Raw genomic sequence first — 23,031 nt, 5'->3', positions numbered from 1 at the left:
AAACATATTTATACAAAAATAAAAGATTGACTTGTATTGCAGTAAGAATGATAACAAATATATCTAGCGTCAGAGGAGAAGACATTAGTTTAACTGGTTTATAATAAATAACAATAAAATTGACTAAGGAATGTAAGAGAGATATGGAAGTAAATATGAACAGGTTTTATGTTGCTTACTTTTAAGCTTAACAAACTTAACAACATCAACAGCGAAAGAAATTATTTACCGTAATTAGTGAATAAATAGGTTTTGTTTTAAGAGAATGAAATCTACCAACAATTTGCATGTCTTGAACAAATGTATCAAATACGGAAGTATATACATAATGCCATAACAACTATATATCGGCCTCACCACCAAGCCGATCTACGCACTGCTGTTCCTACTACCTGCAAATCCGGGTGGCAATTTTATATACCCTCCCTCACACCCCCCCCCCCCTCAAATGTCATTTCCCTGATCTTGTTAAATGTGTCCTATACGCTATTTAATATCCACGCCCAGCGCCGCAAAACACATTTCCGAAACACCCCCATCCACTCCCCTGCACACGCACACTGTTCCATTTCTCCTATATTTGTTTTATCCGTTTTCATCAGGCTAATCATCCTCTTTAGCCCTTCCTGACACCCCCCCCCCCACCCGGGAACTCACCCCACCATCATCCACTCCCCGGCACACGCACACTGTTCTAATTCTCCTATATTTGTTTTATCTGGCAAATCCTCCACTTTAACCCCTCCCACCCCCACCCCGCACCCCACCCCCACCATCATCCACCACCCCCCCCCCCGGCGCACACACTGTTCCATTTCTCCTATATTTGTTTTAATCCATTTTTTTCAGCATATTGACCATTTACAACAGATAACGTAAATCGTATATACCCTACAGTGTGTACACATTCATCATATATCTGTACAGTTAACTGATTTCTACGCTTTTCTACTCAGACAGTTCACACACATTTTTCAATGCTAAAAGTCTATTGAACTTCTTTCATCATTTTCTTGCTAAAGATGTACAGCAATCTTTTCCCTCTACAGACATTTTCAATAGTTTAACATTTTCTTCTGTTCAACACCTGTCAATCAAATACTTAAACAATGCAATGAAAAGAAGTTGTATTCAATAAAAGATACGCGCGTGTCCTATAAATAACACCTGGCATCTACAAACAAACAAGTACCTGGAGGTTGCTATGGATATGCCTAGACACTGTCTGGATTTGTCGGTCGGCCTGGCACGTAGATTTTTTTCGATAATTTGTATTGTCTTTTGGGGAAGTTGTTTAATAAGTTGTTATCTAATATGATATGAAATAAGGAGCGTTAGCATGCGAAAATAAACAAATAAAATTTCTAATAAGACGACCAAACAGGGGCGGATGCAGGATTTTTGACAGGGGGGGGGGGGGTCTGACTGGTCCAGCCGCGCCTGATCGAAAGACTATCTAAGCGGAGCGCCACCATCGGTTGGCGCGGAGCGTACCAGAAAATTTTTGGCTTTGCAAACCCCCCCCCCCCCCCCCAGATGGCCGGAAACGGCACTTCCCGAGTATTCTAAGCTGCATGTACCTAGCCTGAAAATATGGATCTCATGTCTGCAATTTCTCAGTTGATGAGAAGAAACAATCTATGAAATATGGTAATACATATCAGATGAGTTGAGATGATACAAAAATCATAATGCCTTTAGCCACCAATCCCCCTCCCGTTCCGTCACCACTGTTTGATGCAGGGCCGGATCCAGGATTCTGGAAGGGTGAGGGGTTTGGCATCCAGTGATGCTAGGGTCTAAGGGGAGTGGGTTTCCCTCTACCCATTGTGAAGTTCTTGGATATTTAAGTACAACAGGGAACCACCTTCAATTTAGCCATTCAAAGCACCTACAAAAACTCACTCGAAATGTATCTGCATCAGTACGAGTTAGCTAGTTTTATTGATGATCTATTCATGGTAGATTGGAGAGAACAAACGCCGTGGATGTTTCTCAATGAACTTTCGGACCACTTCGTCAGTGTCGATAGGAAGTGTTATAATACGTGTTCATGAGAACAAGAGCTGTGAGACGTTCCTTGCCCATTGTTGATCGGAGAACAGTTTTATGCCTTCTCACCGCAGAAAACGATCTCTCATGAAGAATTCGTCGGCGCATGCTATGCAGCCTACCGCTCTGCCACCTCACCGCCCAAAACAATTCGAACATCACCTCAATTTTGAAACTTTTCGGTCTGAAAATTGAGATTTTCAGGCATTTTTTGCACGTGTCGCACGCGTGCACACTGAAGTTCATTTGACGGAAAAGATACACCTGGCTGACTTGTAAGGATAACCGCCTTCTGACGTCCTACATGTTTAAAATTGGCGTTTAATTTAATTATTTTTTCTCTCTCTCTTTTTTTCTCTCTTTTTTATTGTCTTTTTTTTTCTCTTTTTTTTTGGCCAAGAGCAGGGGGGTCCGGACCCCCTGGACCCCCCCTGGATCCGCGCCTGCAAACGAACATTATATTAAATTGCATTGTATTGTACTTGAAGAAGTTAGACAAACAAAATCCCCCAAAATAAAGAATGCAGAGACCAGTTTTGTTAGGAGACATGTGTTATGTTTATGTGTTATGAAAGTTGATGCTAGTGGGAATTGGAAATTTATAACTGGAGGACAGGGCAAGGGGTGTTTTTTTGGGGGGGGGTCGGGGTTAGTCCCCAGAATAAAATAATGCCCGGAATATTACAAAGCACTCTAGTGTACAGTATATACATTTATAACGTGTGTGTGCGGTTCAACCTAAACAGTAACAGTATAGAAGAAAAAAATCGACATTTTTTCCAAATGTTACAGAATAGAACTGTCATGCAAACACCATCCATCTAACCAACATTTCTCAAAGGGAATAGCCACGGCGCCCCCTAGAACCCCTCACCTTGACAGACGGCACAATATATTTGCTTCCCCCCGCCCCCCGCGTTGGCAGAGCCAAAAATGGTTGTTGCTTCCATTGATATGTGTATCGTAGTGCTGTGAAGTTCAGGTAAATGTAGATTACGTACGCATCATTTCCAGTCGTTAAATGTTAACATTCAGTATATAAGGCATTGCATAACTTTGATTGCCTTGTCCGTACTAGCAGTCAAAGTCACCGCTATTATGGTCAGGTATACAAGTGCGTTTTTCTGACCGAAATTTAATGTAAAAGGTAAATCATTGCCTTTTTATAACGGGCATCATACCTTCAGCTTTATAATATTTTAGATTGTAATATTGCTAACCTTTATTCTACCACCGTTTACGTATCTTGTATAAGCGGCACCTGGTAGTCGATAGTTAATGACATAAGTAGCTACACTGGATGAACAGTACCTGGATATTATATGACGTCACAATTATAATAACAATGAATCTCTTTCTTCTTCTGCAGTTTTCTTTACTGTCTGCTGCCACCTACTATTGCATCTTCCTCTCTGGCAAACCTGGAAGCAATGAATGTCGACGGTACAGTAAAAAGCCCTCATTGGTATTCTAGTGGTTTTTACCAGGGAGAATTGTAATGGAGTCAGGAGGGGGGGAGGTGGGGAGTTGGTGAAACTTTAAGGACAAATACCCCGGGACATATACCCCCGGACTCATACAGTGCACTACCAGGAAAAATATAGCTTAGGATAAGCAAAACAAGGGGAGGTTGGTGGCCGAGTGGCTAATGCATTGGTTTATATATGATCTCAGGATTGTGGGTTCGATTCCAGCTCTCGCCATTATGTTGTGTCCAATTGGGCAAGGCACGTTTATCTCGACTGCCCCTCTCCACTACCCAGTTGTATGAATGTGTACCTGTGAGGTACCGTAACTAAGGGGTGTGCGCTGGATTCTCGGCAGCCAGCCTGATTGCCAGGGATTCAAAGCGCTTTGAGATAGCTGTGCCATATAAAGCGCTATACAAAAACTAACATAACATAACAAACCAATAAGTAAGTAAGTAAAACTTTATTGCTCCAAAAAGGAAATTAGTGTCTCGCACATAAAAGTTCAAAACAGTACAAAAATATATGAGCATAGGAAACCATCAAGTAAACTTACTCAGAAGAAAACTTGAAAAGTCGCAATCAGTCGGAATTGTTCGGAGATTAATAATACAGATGAGTGTCACTATAACTAATAGTAAATTAAGAGTTACTACCATCAGAGACCAATGCCCAACCCCACCCCCCCCCCTCGTGCTTCTTCAACTGCCGTCTCCACCTATCTTGTCTCGGTCCATTGTCAAATCTTATCCAGGAGTTTTGGGGGCATATATTTGAACAGCTCGAATCTTTTTAAAAGTCCAGATGAGGCTAAAAGGGCCAGAAGCACACGACAACCATAGTGGTGCCAGTCCGGCAAACGACCCACCTGTAAATATGCTCTTGCAGTTGCCCGAGGGACCAGGGTAAATGTTGAGGCCCTCGGGTAAATAAACTAGAAAAAGACCTGCGTATTCATCGCTGCATCGTTCCCTATAGATAACGGCATGTGTCCAGGTGGATACTGGTCCGGGGGTATTTATCCGGGGGTAATTGTCTAGAGGGGTATTCGTCCGAGGAGGTAGTTGTCCGGTGGGTAGTTGTCCGGGGGGTTTGTCCTCGGGGTAATTGTCCAAGGTTATCTGTTCGGGTGGTAGTTGTCCTCGGGGGTAACTGTCCGGGTGGTATTTGTTCGGGGGGTAATTGTCCTGTGGGTAATCGCCCGGGGGTTTATTGACTAGGGGGTAACCGTCGGGGGTATTTGTCTGGGTGTATTTTTCTGGTCACGTCTTTTTCGATAAGACAAAAGGTCCAAAGGGGAATATGTTTCCTCAAGTAAAGCAGCCGGTTGGTTCCTAGGGTACGGAATTATGTTTGTTATGTTCTTTTCATTGAGCAAGATTATTTGAACTTGTACCATAATTTGGATTGAATTTGTTTTGATCATATGTTTTGTAGATTTATCAGGTTATATTTCTACGTAAATCAATTATAACGGGAAATTTACAGATAACAGACTGTGAGGGTTATTATGACCAATATTAGCCATTTTTACTTTCAAATTTAAAATTATGACACAATAGTAAATAAAAGAGCTATTAATTAATAACCTATTATCGATAATGTTTAAATTAATGAATATCGTATAACATGTGTCAAGTTCGGAAGAACGAGAAGGTAGTATACTCTAAATCTTTAGAGTAATGACATATATGTGAGGGTTAATGTACAATATCCTCTTTGTATATGTACGTGATAGTGTTCGACCGATTATCAAACAATCGGTAAATAATCAGCATCTGCAAAATACGTAGCGCTACCGATCATGCGGAACCGATTATAACGTTCCACATGAAGGATTGTAGTTTTCCGCGCTTTTGATTCACAACAACCACAACGGTAAAAGAATGTATATCATTCGATGGAACGCTATTGAAAGCCGGGAAGGAAACGGTATCGCAAGTCCCTCATGCAATATTGTACTAATGCTCTTCAATATACTATCCAGTTTTGGCAATTAACATCATACATTATACCCGCACTAAGCTTAGGGGGACGACGTATTTTTTTTTTTTTTTTTACTTCGCTTACTGCATCTTACAAAACCTCTTATTATCCATGTTTAACGATTGATAACGATTTATTGTCTGGACTAAATATAAAACGAAAGCAATATACTTTGGAACCACTTTGACCGTTTCACCGTATAGTGAAAACTGGAAAGTGAAAACGATGACATTTGGATTCGTTCATTGTGAGTTCTACGTACACTAGGCTGGTCTGGCTAGAGCAAGGTTGATCTTCATAACTGTTCAGTTTAAAAATACGACCAAGATTTTACAAATGTGATAAAATGATGAAATAGTCCATTGGGGCAGGCTCGATATCGTTCACTGTCGTTGCACATATTTAGTACCAAGGTTTGATCACAAAGTATGGTGTGTTTTCATATGCTAATTACAATTCTTGATGTTGGATGGTTCGGGAAGTGTTATCTAAAGAGTAAACAGCAGTTTAAGTCGGACTCATTTAGTCCGCTTTGCGTTGTTAGGACTTCTCCGAACGCAGCGATTTTTCAGTCAAGAGCCAATCAAAATCCTTATTGTATGGCATGTGATATGTCAGCTGATACAGAAACTGCTCGGCTCGGCGTGATGTATATGCACAGATTGTGTGTATGTAACGTTTGTACGTGTTTACAATTAGTCTGCATAACGTACTGCATAACAAGAGAACGATGGGCTGAAAGTCTAACGAAATTTACAGCCAACAGTTGGCAAACCGACGTCAAATGTGCCGAGATATGAAGCAGTATTGAGGGTGGCAAATTTTCATACCTAGAAGGTGCTTCCATGATTCAGTACACGAACGATGAAGGTAATTCAAGGCCTGTTACTAATACTCATGTTAGACTTAGAGCATTACTGTGACAAGAAAGTATACGTAACTTCTTCAAGTGATACGAATGCCAACTATGAAAATTTAGGACAAGGCTCTTCAATACTATACTACTACTTAGTTTGCCTTAGACTAGAAGTGATTAACGTAGCACCCATGAAGGATAGATCGACAGCTACTATATACTGGTATCTGTTATTTTATGATACCATTTATTTCATGTTTTATTTGTCATGAAACAAAGAAATGAAATCAACACCAGTGTAGGTTCGATAGGCAGACTAACGTTAAGCCTATCAATATTCAATGTCGGCCTAGGCCAATGGTCTAGCCTCTAGTCTTGGATCATTTGTCAAAACAGGGCCTAACTAAGCCCAGAGCATGTCTATATGGCTGCTGGTAGTACTGGCACACACACAAACAAATGTAGCGTGTAATGTAGCTTATATACAGGCCACTAAGTATATAGGCCTAGGCAATGCTACAGTATTGCCTAGTCTCATATCCCTTCTTGTATTTTGTACACCTAACAAAGCAAGTTGGCATATGTAAGTTTCCAGCTAATTTAGCATCAGCATGGCACTCGATTTAGTTGCACCTATAGTCTTATTACAGCTCTTTAAAAATTTGGAATAAAATATTTTATATCAAAGCATGGGGATGCTTTCTTTTACTATGGGGAATCCGATCAAGTAGCATTGCATGTGTTATCAAACCTTTGTAGTGTGTGGGTTTTTAACTATGCCCTACCAAGCTCATGGCTCCAGACTTACACTGAAATAAATGGAATATCAGAAGGCTTATTAGTCATTTGAGTTCCAGATAGACAATTAATGTGAACCACAGTGTGATCGACAGGACAATTCAAAATACTGTTTCACCAAATTTGGTTTTGATATGTTGCAGATGAAAGTGCAGGCCCATCGGCGCCAAAGACAAGGATATTTGCGGTGCTTCCTCAACAGAGATTTCTCTGGCACAATCAGGACTCAAGTTTTCGAAAGGAAGAAGTTCTGTTAGCGGGCAGACAGAACAGCTGTCTCAGTGTCTGACACGAGATGCTGAAAAGCGGCTCAAAGAAGCTGCTGAACAGAGATGTGATGAAAGGATGACAATGCTATTGCCCAAGACATTCTGTCTACACATAACAGAGGAAGACTACTTCTTCCTAAGCAAGTGGCTTTGGGTGTTGGTCATGTTGACAGTGACGAGGAAGTCATATAACTCAGAAAGAATTGTTTGTGTAAACCAAAGCATAACCTGGTCAATGTTTTGTTGTTGTTTATGTTGATTCTTTTCTTTCATTTTCTTTTTCTTATTTTGTTTTATTCATTTGACAATGAATAACTTACTTTGGTACATTGAGGAGTTCCCTAAAGTTTCACTTTTATGCTACTACTACAGGGCAACAGTTTGTGGTCAGGTGGCCCTGTGTGACCTTTGTCATTTTTGAAAATAGTAATTGTTTTGTGTGGCCCTTGTTTTCTAGGAATACATGTACTGGCTCCAAGCCTTATCACTTTTGAGAACTATGGGAGAAATAGACAGTTTAATAGCTATTTTGTTTTGGTAGGAATATTCTTGGTGATGGATGTGTATCTAAAAATTTATTTAAGGACACTGATGAGACCCATTTATAAGTTTAGATTCGGGTTAAGTAATGTGCCTGGTAATTATTTAGTAACTTAATCGACAGCTGATAGGTCAATGGGCCTAGATACCAGGGAGTGAAGAGCAAGCTGGTCTAGAGCCCTCCAGAGAGCAAACCTACCCCAGAGACGTCCCCCAACAGAGTGAACCTGCCTCTGATCGAAGTAACCCAAGGAAGTAATTATATTTCGCGACTTTTGATTTGGTTGAGCCACGCCGCGATTGTGTTCTAACTTAGGACTTTTAGGCATTTTATTTTCAAAAAAGTTCAGTGGATTTCTTTTTAGATGTAACAGCTCTGATAAGATCTGTAAGTTACCCATTTATATCATTTAAATTTTTCTTTAAGTTTAAGTGACCCCATTGTTTTTAATACAAGATTCATGTGCATAGTAAACTGTTTTTCCTTATGTTTACTTTTGTGTGAGCGTTACGCCTTTTCAACTTGTCCCCACGATCTCAGATTCATCCGGTTTTTCTCTCATGGGAAGGTGCTACTTGTACTTTTCCCAAACCTAAAAACATATATTTTTGCCTGGTCACTGCGTATTGACCAGCTACATTTTCGTTAAAGGTGAGTCTCGAGGCAGACTTCAGGAGACGGACAATGTCTAAAAATGCATTTGTTCAAATTATGTTTAACACAACATAAATTTGTTGTTTTCGAAAAATAACACTGCTTTAAGAATCCAACAACTCTTAAAATATTCTTCGGACATTCCTCTATTACTTCAGCCAACACATCCTGGTTCTTAATACTGTATTTAATTATGTTATCATTTTGCTGTGACAAGGAACTGCTCTCTTTAATTGTCGTACAGTACAACGTATAAGAATGACGTTATTTGTTTATTGTTTACTCTTTACATAACACCTCTCTTAGCACCCAACAACTGTTAAAATGTTCTTCAGACGTTCCTATAAAGCTTTCAACCAAGATTACCTGGTCCTAAGTACTGTTAGTGCAAGAACATTTAAATTATGTTATCATCTTGATGTGACAAGAAACTGCTCTATTTTCATTATCTTACAACGTATAAGAGTGACGTCATATGTATATTGTTTACTCGTAAATAACACCTCTCCTAGCACCCAACAACTATTGAAATATCATTTTGATATCGCTCCATTACTTTCAACCAACACATCCTGTTTCTAAATAAGTGCAAGAACATTTAATTATTTCGTTTCCATGTTGCTGTTACAAGGAACTCCTGAGTTTTAATTGTCGTTCAACCTATAACAGTGACGTCATATGTTTATTGTTTACTTTTAAAATATTACCTCTTTTGGCATCCAACAACTCTTCAAGTATTCTAAGGACATTTCTTTACAACAGCCAACCAACAAACCTTGGTTCTAAATAGGTTTAGTAACATTTAAAAACTAGTATCATGTTGCTGTGAATAGTCGTTGCTGATTTTTAATTTAGCCCACACTTCCTAGTGAGGTCATTTGTTGTTTACACGCAAGATAACATCTCTCCAAGCATCCAACAACTCCTAAGATAATCTCAGGACATCCCTCTATACCTGTCAACAAATACATCTTGGTTCTAATAAGTTCAAATGCATTTAAATGCTGTTTTCGTGTTGCTGTGACAAGGAACTGCTTTGTTGTAATCGTCGTACACCGTATAAGAGTGACGTAATTTGTTTGTTGTTTACTCGAAAAATAACACCTCTCCAATCATCCAACATCGTGAAAAATGTTTTTAGGACATCCCTCTATAACTTCCAACCAACAAACCTTAGTACTAAATATGTGCAAAGAGACTCGTTTTTTAAGCACTTTTTGAGGCCTGCCCCGATGGACTAAAATCAAGGCGCCAAATACTCCCAAAAGTGTTTGGCGACAGTCCTCAGTAGTTCTACTGCATTACAGTATTTTGTGATTAGGCAAACATTCTTAGGCATATTTTTGCGAAAAACCCAAAGCAATTTTTTTTTATCCCTGACCGCATGTACCATACGTGCTAAAATAACCCATTTGCAGTAACCGAGCTCCTTTACCGCAACCGACTAAAGCAAGTCTAATTTCTAGTGACTCGCGCGACAAAGGCAATGGAACTTTAGTGTGTGATTTCTCCCCCATGTATTTAAGTCAATGGAGAAGCGCCATTGACTTACTGTGTATGATGGTTTGAAACAACGTTCGATCTTAAGGTTTCCCTAGCTCGCAGGTGTTAATAATTGAAACTTGAAGCAAACTTTCGGGATTGTTTTATTTATCATGATAAAATAAAACTGTTATCAAACTGCTTATCCACTAAGAAGAGCCTGCGTAACTGCGTTAAATTAACTTACTTTTATACATTATTTTTCATATCAGATTATATATTTTGATATCAGATTACGAAATAACAATTTTTTTATTTCCATGCGATATACTTTTCACTTTATTTTCGTTACAGTTTAAACACTGATAATGGTTATTTATTATACCAGATGTCAAAGCTGTCCCTGACCTTGTTTTCTCATTTCGTAGCCAATGGCTACTAATTTCCTCCTTCTGTAGTCTGTAGAGCACTGTCAATTACTGTGTTGTGGCGGGATTGCAATATTGCGACTCCTTCTTATAAATGTACAGCGCCCTATGTATACAGTGTTCTTTATTTGCTCTATTAATCTTTACTGTGAAACGTTAAGACGTTCATTGACATATTTGATTGTATTGGACTAGAAGTTGGTAATCATGAGTAACACTAAATCATACTTTAGGCCAGTTCCACGAAAATGATGAAATAATTGGTAATCGGCATCGGCCGATTGTCACAAGAACTAATCGGTAATCGGTAAGAACCGATTATCATATAATCTGTCAAACACTAGTACGTGACGGGGTTAGGGGTGGTTGGGGTGGGGGGATGGGAGTTTTATGGTCCCAAAGGTAGCTACGAATTCCCAGTGTCTCAAGTATCCATGCATGGTCAAGTTACAATATTCCCAATAGTCTTCTGTTTTATCCATTTTACAGTTGTCTGGCTTCCTTGCGGAAACAATGAACGCCGTTATCTTCTGGATCTTCAGTCTGGTCGCTGGCTTCTGAACAAAGATCATGATTCATTCTTTCCTGTAAGTAATGCGTGTGAGTTATCATTACCTTTAACTATTTACTTTAGGTACAAACATAAGTTTCATATGTTGTAGACAGTTTAAAAGAAATAAGTTTTCGCCTAAGTCCATCCTTTAGTATACATTATAGTTGTTGCCATCAGTTTGCTTTAAACACTAAAGCGTAAAAAAGATCCAGACGGAGTGCAGATACACATTCCTGTTGCTCTTCATAGGTTTGAGGTTATTGGTTTAAGAAGTTTACTTTACGGCGTTAATTTCCGGAATCATACATATTCTGCTCCAACTAGTAGAGATTTCCTTCATAAACCTACCGCCCCCTCCCCCACCCTCCCTTTTGCTCACACATCAGGTACATTCATAATGTGAAATTCCGAGCCTCATTGTCGCTTTAAATTACTGCCATTCCCTGTTCCCGGCATTCGGGATAGAAGTGGACTGTAAAGACAGTTTTAATAATCTAAGTACTGTATGTTATACAGTTCTAATTTTGTATTTGAATATATGATCTTACTAGAAGTTCATAATATTTCTAGGTATTTCCTGTAGTAAATCGTCAAAATCAAATTCAAGAAAGTCTTACATAGTATGGTTAACCATTGTTAATTCCTTTTTGTCATGACTTATTTCCTTCCCGTCTTCTACTTTAAATATCAAACCGAATTTATTACAAAATGATAATTAAATATTAAATGGTTGCAATCACTGCCAGCGTTAAGTACAGAAGAGCTACCTATAACCATGACATCATTAACAAAAAAAGACAACTAGAACACGTTCGTGCCAAAGAAATTATATAACGGAAGTCCTAACAACCAACTGCTGTATCTGCTATATTATGTTTTTTTTTTCCGTCATATTAAAACTCCCTATATTAAAATATTCATGTTATCAATATCGACTTTTGTTGATAAATGTGTAAAGCAAGGTAAGGCAAGGCTACAGTAAATAACCAAGTAACAGAAATATCCATTGAACACATGGCTGTACTAGGGGTTGGGGGTTGGGTGGGGTGTGCTGGTGTGAACCCCCTTCCCCATTCATATTCATCAATATATCCATATATATTGAACACATGGCTGTACTAGAGGGGGTGTGCTGGTGTGAAACCCTCCCCATTCATATGGATGGATGGATGGATGGATGGATGGATGGATGGATGGATGGATGGATGGATGGATGGATGGATGGATGGATGGATGGATGGATGGATGGATGGATGGATGGATGGATGGATGGATGGATGGATGGATGGATGGATGGATGGATGGATGGATGGATGGATGGATGGATGGATGGATGGATGGATGGATGGATGGATGGATGGATGGATGGATGGATGGATGGATGGATGGATGGATGGATGGATGGATGGATGGATGGATGGATGGATGGATGGATGGATGGATGGATGGATGGATGGATGGATGGATGGATGGATGGATGGATGGATGGATGGATGGATGGATGGATGGATGGATGGATGGATGGATGGATGGATGGATGGATGGATGGATGGATGGATGGATGGATGGATGGATGGATGGATGGATGGATGGATGGATGGATGGATGGATGGATGGATGGATGGATGGATGGATGGATGGATGGATGGATGGATGGATGGATGGATGGATGGATGGATGGATGGATGGATGGATGGATGGATGGATGGATGGATGGATGGATGGATGGATGGATGGATGGATGGATGGATGGATGGATGGATGGATGGATGGATGGATGGATGGATGGATATATATTCATTGAACATATGGCTGTAGCTATAAGAGGGTGTCCTGATGTCCACTACCCCCCCCCAAAAAAAAAAAGAGAGAATGAGAGAAGTAAAGAAGAGAAGAAAGAAGAGAGAATAAATAAAGAAGAAAAGAAAGAGAGGCAGTAGATAATAAGCAGGGGTGGCCTGGCCCGGGTACTAGTAAGCCATGCCACTAGAGGTCGTGCCATTGCCCCTGCCCCCTTCAAAAGAAAATAGAAATAATTATAAAACAAACTCCCAAACTATTTATTTATGTGGGATGCTTATAGTGGCTAGCTATAAACGAAAGAAGGAAATTGTTCTTATTTTTGTTAATATATCTACAAGTAATAATATTTTGATCAAACAAAAGGAAAAATTAAGAGACATTAACTGAAGAATGAGAAATCCTAAACATATATAAGCAGTTCAACGCTTTGCCAAAGCACCATTTTGCATCCAAGCCACCTAACATCACAACAATTTCTTCACTTGTACCCCTACGTCAGGACAGCATCCCCTGCACAAAGTGACAAGGGAAGGATCCGCCCGGGCCCCAACTATACTCGGTACGCCACTGAAGAGAGGGGGAGAGAATGATAAAGACGAAAGAGAGAGGGCGTGGTGCGGGATGGGGAGGAGATTTGAATGTATATGTAAACCAATCCCTATTCCATTTAAAACTGATACGCCATAGAACAGGTCCAAGTTTAGCCCAATTTTAGCATGAAATTGCTTAAACCTCAGCATTTATGTGAGTCTGGACCCCAGCTATGGGACCTTCGAGTTTCAGCGGACAACTGCCCACTGGGCCCCAATCCGTTGGACTCACGCTTCGTTTATCAACACATCCTGCCGGTATTTTCATCTTTAGTTGGCAAAACATTTCGTCCCTCCCCCCCCCCCTTCCATTTCAGCATTTATTTTGATCCTGGCATCGCACCTGATTAAATATAATTTACCTAAACAATTTTTATATGCTTTAATTACAGATGTTGAAACTTGGGGAAGAACTGACGGATGCTGATTATGCAAATGAGGTATAACACAGAATATTCGTCAGATTTGAAAATGTGTGTGTATGTGTGTGAGGGGGAGGGGGAGGGCGTGTGTGTGGGATGGGTGTGGAGATGAATGAGGCTCTGCACGTTCTCACTAATAATCGATCATATTTAGGAAAGGTTGGTCAGGATTAAGAAAAGTGTGTAACAAATAACATAGGTCTATTAAACGCATTAATTCTGCATCATTGTCACTAAACAGCTAAACATCATATGTTTACATATTTATTTGAGTATTCTGGCGTTGATGTAGGTTGCGACTAAATATGCTTTTAAAGATAATCAGTGCAACTCTTATAACGTCTTACTTTTTACCTAAGGTAATTTAAAAGTGACGCTATGTCATGAACCAATTTGCTCCGTAAATGCATCTTTACACGACAGTTAATCATGATATCTTTTTGGTTCCTTGCTTTAGCAAAAGGTACCTATGTAGTCAAATTGGCGTGTGTGCTTGTGTCTGTGACACTTGCTTGGGTACACTGTAATTCAACAAGGGAAAGATGAACTAACTAAAACTTGGTATATAGATCCGCCATAGTGAGAAGATGCACCCTATTGTTAACGGTGCCTGTGAAGGTCACCAAAGGTCAGTTAGGCACCAAAAACCAAATTATTAAACAAAGCAATAACTCCCATTGACATTGACTGATATGGTTGATACTTTAGGACTAGTTGTAAATGGGGTAAGGGATCGTTTCCAAACATAACAGTCATGTGATCCAAGGTCAATTAGGTGTCAAAAACTAGTATTTTTGCAATAACTTGAGAACGAAATATCTGTGAAGGTTGGGAGTTACTCTATTGTAATCCAATAGTCGACCCGCATCTGGGTGATCTCTGACCTCAGTTTGACCTTTGGTGACCTTTACTAGTTTCTTGTGTTATTTGAATTTTTGTGGCCATATTCAGATCTCAAATGGTCTTCCGATCAAAATTGTCCATGGGTTGACCCCTGTGCGACCTTCATGTGCGAAGTTATCAGATGTCAAAGTTTTGTTTAGTTAATTAGTACAGTTAGGATGGTTGTACAGACTTGTCATGTTGCTTGTTGGAAATAAATGTCAAACTACATCTGACCATGGGGTTAATAGGTCAAAGGTAAAATCTTGGGAAAACATGCTTATTTTGGAAGTTACGGGGCAAAAAAAAAAATTGTTGTCAATATTTTGATATATGATAGAACTCTGTGTTTTGATATCATTTTTAAGCAATACGCTGTGTCTGTACATTAGAGCACAAACAAATATTCAGGACAGAGTGCAGGCGCGTAGCCACGACGTTGCCAAGGAGGGGCGAAATTCAAAATCTCTAACTCAATATCTAAGCGGTGCGCCACCACAGGTTGGCGCGAAGTGCTTAAGAAAATATTGGCCAAAAATGTCTCCCAGATTCCTGGAAATGGCACTTCCCAGGCATCAAATTAGGGGAATTACTAAATCATCATATAAAGAAATACTAAAATATATGCCAATGGGGGCGGCTCCCACTTCGCCCACCCCCATTGGTTATGCGCCTTACAGCGTGCGCATCATCTAGGGGAACAACTTGATAAACAACGTCAGGTCATTCAAGGTCGCGTATGGGCAAAAAACTGCCCACTTATGTTAATTTTTACAACAACTTCCATTGACGAAGTCTGACATGGCTGATATATTGGAAGAAGTTGTGAATGAAGTAGGGTCAGATTTTCTAAAATAACCGGTATGTGATCCAAGGTCACCAAATGTCAATTATGGGTCAAAATGTGTGTATTTTTAGCAATAACTTAAGAAACTCATACTGATAGGGTCCGACATGGTTTATTTTGAGACTAGTTGTGCATTGGGATAGTGATCGTTTCCAACAAAACGGTCATGTTATGCAAAGTCAACAAAGGTCAATTAAGGGTCCAAAACTAGTATTTTGGCAATAACGTGGTACAAAACTCCCACTGACAGGGTCTGACATGGTCCATATTTTGGGACTAATTGTAAATGGGGTAAGGGATCATTTCCAATCATAACGGTTATGTGATCCAAGGTCAACAAAGGTCAATTAGGGGTCAAAAACTAGTATTTTTGAAATTACTTGAGAACGAAATATCTGTGAAGGTTGGGAGTTACTCTATTGTTATCCAATAGTCGATCGGCATCTGGGTGATCTCTGACCTCAGTTTGACCTCTGGTGACCTTTACTAATTTCTTGGGTTATTTGATTTTTTGTGGCCATATTCAGATCTCAAAATGTCTTCCGATCAAAGTTGTCCATAGGTTGACCGCTTTGCGACCTTCGTGTGCGAAGTTATCAGAGGTCAAAGTTTTGTTTTGTTTTTTAGGTATAGAGTACTGTTAAGATGGTCACACAGACTCTTTTTTTAATTAGACTGTCAAACTACATCCTACTAGGAAATCAAAAGGTTAAAGGTCAAATATTAAAAATATACCTATTTTCAGAGATATTGGGCAAAGAAAAAGGGTCAATATCTCAATTATATGATAGAGCTGGTGTGCTCTATAGAGGAAACCAACTCCCGCATCAATCGGACACCTGGTTCCCAAGTTATGAGTGGCCAAAAGTTTACTTTGATACCGTTCAGCTATTTACATTCACGACAGAGTGCATATCACGCTTAAATCGGACACCTGGTTTTCAACAGGTTCTCAAAAGGACCAACGGTTGATTTGTGATATTTTTGAGAGTAATATTGTGTGTACATCCAAATAACAATTTTAGGACAGTTCTGCTTCCTTGTAAATATAGGCTTATAAGCAAGGAACCGTAGTGCCCTTGGGCTCTTGTAATAAAACCTACCCAACATCTACACTTTGTGGTCTCTAATGCTATATAGTGAGGCTCACACTATGAACGAATAATAACATCACAATATTTATTTTCCCAATATTTATATTTTATCTAATTTATTCTTTCGTTTTACTTAGGTCAAAGCCTTCCGGAAGCACTACAGGTAGGCCTTTATCAACACTCACCAGTTTTGGTCATAAACTAGACATAACCCTCAGTCCCAACAGTATTAAAAACGTTAAATTGAAATGAATTATAGTGCTGCTATGTTCAACAAAATCTACGATCCATATTTTGGAAGGATTTAAACTTGCGAAAGTTTCAGACTCTTAATGAATCCATTCATTTTGTGTCCAGATTTAATTGTGATTAGACTCTCATGTAAAATAATGAATCCGAGAACTGCAATGTTTAATGATGAAAGCGATTCAAATTGTAATCAAATAAAGTTTTATATAATTCATCATTAAAAGTAAATTTCAGAGAATCCTCGTTTGTTATTCCACCAATCACTAATTTGGATTCATCAACCTTGAAATTATTTAAACACCTACTATTGAACATCACCAAGAAAGTCATGGGGATATAAAAATACAACATTCTGAGGAATCATTGTTGTCAGATGTACACTGAGGGACCACAGTGGAAATACGTCTGCTGGACAAACCTTTCTGTGTTATTCCTACATCATATGATTTTTGTTGTATTTTGTATGTTTGGTGTGAAATAAATCAAATCAAATCAAAATCAGAAATAACTTTCAAAGTAAATTGGACAATCATCAATGCCCCCCCCCCCCCTCCTCCTTCTGCATAAAAATTATCAAAATAAATTTAACAATTAACATAAAAGATGAGAGCAAGAAAAACATAGTTTCAATTAGTAAAGATCAATATTAAGAAATTATATATGTTGATTTCATGTTCTAAAATACGAGGTTATAGAAACCCTACCAGCCAGCATTGAATAGTCATAATAAGCAACATGAATCGCTCAGATCAGCTTTAAAAATGATGTCATCATTTGACACATTTGGTATCGTCTCTCTCTCTTTATTTTATCAACAGCGAGGAAGCCTGGCAACTGACACACAATGCCTCGTAAGATCATAAGCCGATGAAGCCGACAGTGTCTCTGCTCAGCATTTTCTACGTCGTTCTTGATTGTCGAGTTAAACAAACCGCAAATTTCTCCTGGGCAACATGAATCTCACAGAGGGTTATCTTTCCTTTGAGTCTGGCCATGTGGTGAATGTAATCAGTACTTTGAAAGCATCTTCGTTTACATATTTTCCCAAAATGCATATTCTTTCGGTTAATGTGAGTTGTTATCTATCTTAAAGGTATCAGTAGAATGTAAAGATGAATGTCAAGAGCCAACTTGACTCAGAAATCAACATATTTGTATTAGAGGAATACTATTTTAATGTTGTAAATAACGGTATGTATATTGAATAAAAAAGGTAACAGTATAAATAGGCTCCGACCTGCATGAAAACTAAAATATTGCTGCATTTCTTTCGTCGAAAAAGATTATTTGTTACTATTTTACTAGTAAAGTGTTACCACATTTACCCCAAATAAACATTTTTAAAAAATGTAAAAAAAACTAAAGAAAAATGGTGATTATAAATTACATGCCAATGGTGGGTGCATAGGACATTATTAGATTAGCAGGTTGTGATTTTGCTTACAAAATAAGACGTTTCTATGGTAACTGTTAATAAATTAAAATTTACTGCAACTTATTCATCCTTTAGGAGAGGCATTTATATAAAACTATTCATTTTTTGACAATTCAGGTGCCTTATTCGCAATTTAGTATTAGTCGTAATGTAAGGTTTAAATTACTCTCTTTCCTAAATATGGTAGAAGGTCAAATGATTGCCATTCTTTATACAGCTTTAAGGAGAATATGTCGTACCATCTCTCCTTTAACATTGTAATTTCGTCATCTATCGTGGCATTTCTCGATATTTTGGAATAGGTTTGAAACTTACAGAGAGAGATATTTAGAAAAAAGGTACGCTTACTTTTGGAACCTTTAATAACTTTAGAACTTTAAAGAAATTTCATGATCTTTAAATGTTCAGATGACTTGAAAATGTTAACGAAAGATATCAAGATCTAAAGAAATTGTGTTTTGTACATAGCTTTCCAATCGGCAATTTTATTGTGTAAACTAATATTTGGGAATAATATCGAATGTCAGAGGTGAAAATTTTAGTAATATGAACATGTTGTAATTCCACATCAGCAGTGATGACCTTTCAAAGGAATGACATATTTGGAAATATCAGTGCTGACGTTATTTTTTATAATGACGCATTTCATTATTCATAACAATGGCTTAAGAAGTCATGATGCTGTATAAAGCTTTGTTTTTTTTTAAACATTTTCCTAATTTGGCGCATCTCAATAATGTTGTGATATGTTGTTAGTCATTAATAACTATTACAATGAGTTAATTGTATCGAATGTTGCAGTGAACTCAATATACTCGCTAGAGCTACGTATTCAATAAATTGTTTTCTCATAGCAAAGTAGTTAATATTTTGATTGTGTAAGTGGACATGATAATCTTTCATGAAGCCAATGAAGCCAATACAAGGCAACATGAAGCCATTATTATTTCATAAATATTTAAAGGCGAACTGCACAGAGTGGTAGAAAGTTAAAACCTTTCGTAAAATGCACCTTTCATGAAAATGTAGTATACTCAGACCATTTTGAGTTAGAGTGTCACCAAACCATTTAAGGAGGAGCACAATACTCATGTTCTGTAATTAGTGAAGTAGTTGTACACATGATGGTAACAGAGGGGAGAGAACTGGGTTGTACATTCCTGTACCCCCGCTTCGCTACCTGCCAGAATATACTTAGTAACTTAATCAGGTTAACTTCTGTTGTCAATATTTCCAAATTATGTATTATATGTTTTTGCGCATTAAAACTCAGTCTGTTTTAAAATACATTAAAATAATTTGAACAAATCGAACTGTATCGTGTACTTGATATTTTTCGTTTGTATGCTTTTTCTATGATGAATTAAAACTATTTAATGAGTTAGTGTCACTATTGCTACTAGACTATGTTCGAAATAATCCAGTTGTTTTTGATACTATAATTTCTGTAAATATAGACTCTGTGACAATATTGTCGCAATGGCAGATATTACACAGGCTAAATATATATCCATACAGTTTATACAGCACGTATTCAATTACATTTGCAAATAACGTCCTAGCATTTTGATAATAAGGTATATCAGCACTACGAAGAATATTTCTACAATGTTACACCCGATCGTTTCACTCGAGCAATGGTGTTGACAATATGAGACGGGTTCAATTCAGCAGTTATTTCCTTGGCCGAGCGAACTTTATTCTTCATCATTTGATCTGAACTAGAAACCACCACATGACTAGCAAATTATACAGATTACTGTTTGATGGAGGCAAATCCTGGTTGTGGATTGTTCTCTGAAAGGGTGTTTGAGGGGCAGGCGTGGGTCAGGGAGGGGGGAGAGGGATGAATGAGTACACTCCAATCCCGTCTCAAATTTACACATATTGAAAAGTTGCTATTACTTATTAGGAGCACTGCGCGCTTAGACATATTTATTTATTTATAACCTTTATTCATATTTTATAAATATATTATAAATTGCATAACTAAGCGTTCTTTTTTCTTAGGAGAACCCCAAGAGTCCGCTACATGGGCCCGACACCAAAGCTAACCCCATCCTTATCAAAATCCTGGTCTTGAGTGACATTTCTCGACGCATAAAATGAATAATGAATTCTATTCTACACAGGTTACCGAAAAGAAACCGATATAGTAGTTTAATATAAGACTTGTCAGTTTTAGTTTCTCTAAATACTACAGTGGATTTACCATAAAAGTGAAAGTGTAATTACCGTGGAATGAATGGTGAGAGGGAATCATGACCGAATAAATAAAGTAAAAGGCAACAACTATTCAGGAAAAAACTCAAGTGACAAAACGTTTGATATGCCTGACTTATTATGCTCTGAGGCTTAAAGAAATGGTTTCTGTTCAAGAACTCATTCTATGGCATTCACTGATCAAGTAACAGACATGTGACAGAATGACAGATATCACTTACCCGGTTTGATTATACCATGACGTCTTTAATGATGTCAGCGATCTCCAAAACAATGGAACTTGTCAAACATAATATTTAGTCCGCTTTTAGGCTATCAGTATCACCTGTGTTTCGCGTGAGCTCATTTAGTGTATAATGGGTTCATCTGACGTTATGATTTTGGGAAATAAGCATCTAAGAAACCGTGCATATGATAATTATCGCAAACAAAATATTTTTCGATAGCATAGCAAGGACTATTAAGGTGTAATACTTTGAAAGTCAACTCCGATAGTTGAGTGCATTATGGAAACGTCATTTTACCGTGAACACTGTTTCTAAATTGAGCAAGATTAATGCTAACATTCAACAAATCAACGAGAAAATCAGTTGCAAATTGATATCTATTTTATAACAATCTGACAGAGTGCAAAACAACATCAGCTTCAAACTCTATCTCTCTCTTAATTACTTACCAATCAATACCTTCACATCTTCAACTTAACACAAGTGTAAACATTACGATGAATTCTTTAGCATAACGGAGTTGTCATGTAAGCCTAGGGCATTGGCACCGTGACATTGTTGTAGAGCATTTCTATTAAGCTAGTGGAAACAGCAAAGTCGGTTGTGATACTTGTCTGCTTAGGCATGTTATGCTGTCCATAGGACATAGCTAGTAAGTCATACTATTAGATATTTACGAAAACATTCGTACATGCAGAAGTGCTGCAGTCGGACAATTAACATCTGTATGTGTGTGTGTGTCTGTCTGTCTATCATGTAGGTTAACGTAGTCTTTTCAACACGCCATGACGATTAAAAGAAACACATACTTTCGGTTCTTTGGTTCGGGGAGATGACGGTCCCTGCTGTATCTCGGTGTCTCATCAATAGTTACATATTTGGTCGACAACCACGCCATACGTTAGATACACGACAACGGTAAATAATGTATAATTCCATTTTGTTCACATTTTAGCAGCAAACAGTTTCCAGCTGCCCCAGAGAGATTCAAAAACTCATTGGAAAGAGCAGCGTTGATATGTAATACAATCTGTCTTTCTACCATTCTGTATTTTAAAATAATCTCCATTTTGCACAATATAGGAAAATCTGTACAAAGGCATCGCGTGTGTTCAGGTGTACCCCAGTAGAGCATTGACTTATTGTTATTTATGAAAGAATAGGGGCTAGTATCTCTTATCACGGATAGTTCGAAAAAACGATTGATCAGTCATCGTGGTAGCAGACATGGAAGTACATTTTTTTCAAACTGTGGTTGGTTGGTTCGATCCCATCATGACTGACAGCTCGTGACGCCAACAATGGCACGCCATTTCTGACGATCCTTGGCAAGAGAATAAAGATCTTGAAGAGGACTCGATCCGACCAAAGATTTTATTTGGTCAAACCATCTGGTCCTGGGTCTTCCAGGTTTTCTGCTCTCTTCAACTCGACCTTGCATGATGACTTTCTCAATACAGTCTCCTTCTCTTCTTGCCATGTGACCAAACTTGTAGGTAAGTTAAACAAGAAAACTAACATTGCTAAGGGTGCTATACGTTTTAGCATTGCATTGCATGTAACGTGCGCACACAGCCGTGACTTTTGTTAAGTAATCCTTACCATCAGACCATTCGACCATATATACATTCAGCCAAATTATTCAAAAACTCCATGCAAAGACATTGAAACTTACCATCTAAAGAATGTTAATAACTATAACTACTTTCTAGGCACCAGATACCCCTCACGACTATAAACCAAGTATGCATACTCCGACGCCACTACACGTCCCTTCTTACCCTTAAAACACCTTTCTTTACATCAACACTCCCCTATTATACCATAGCAGAATTTGAAAGAAGCTGTGGTATCTTTAATTGTACTAGGTTATTATAAATATTAGGTACACGCTGGGAGAACATTTTGTTCTACTTTGATCTGTTTATATTACTACATATGTCTAATAAAACATACATAGCATCCGTTACTTCACCAACAGGCTTTAAAACAGGATTTCCCTAACTGGGGTGCATTCAATCCTAGGGGGTGGGTGAGTCCATCCCAGTGGGTTCGTAAGACGTTTCTGAAAGTCAGCACTAGTGTATTTTTTGTTTGTTTAACTAAATATGATATATCATATAATTTAGTAATGTACAAAAGTCTTACCAATATCAGTGAGCTATGTGACA

The 23,031-nt window shown here is 38.3% G+C and overlaps 1 protein-coding gene across 1 annotated transcript in view; it reads left to right on the top strand.

Moving 5' to 3' along the window:
* The window catches only part of LOC139982072 (uncharacterized), a 41,372-nt gene extending 21,649 nt beyond the window's left edge, over positions 1–19,723 (top strand). The window contains exons 5-9 of the mRNA XM_071994591.1: positions 3,422–3,495; positions 11,025–11,122; positions 13,874–13,921; positions 16,864–16,889; positions 17,794–19,723. Of these exons, the coding sequence (XP_071850692.1) occupies positions 3,422–3,495; positions 11,025–11,122; positions 13,874–13,921; positions 16,864–16,889; positions 17,794–17,830 (283 nt within the window). The 3' untranslated portion in view covers positions 17,831–19,723. The remainder of the gene's footprint in view (positions 1–3,421; positions 3,496–11,024; positions 11,123–13,873; positions 13,922–16,863; positions 16,890–17,793) is intronic.
* The last annotated feature ends 3,308 nt before the right edge of the window (positions 19,724–23,031 follow it).

Source organism: Apostichopus japonicus, chromosome 16 (assembly GCF_037975245.1).
Source record: "Apostichopus japonicus isolate 1M-3 chromosome 16, ASM3797524v1, whole genome shotgun sequence".
In the NCBI taxonomy this organism is placed as follows: domain Eukaryota; kingdom Metazoa; phylum Echinodermata; class Holothuroidea; order Aspidochirotida; family Stichopodidae; genus Apostichopus; species Apostichopus japonicus.
This window is presented reverse-complemented; position numbering and strand designations above follow the sequence as displayed.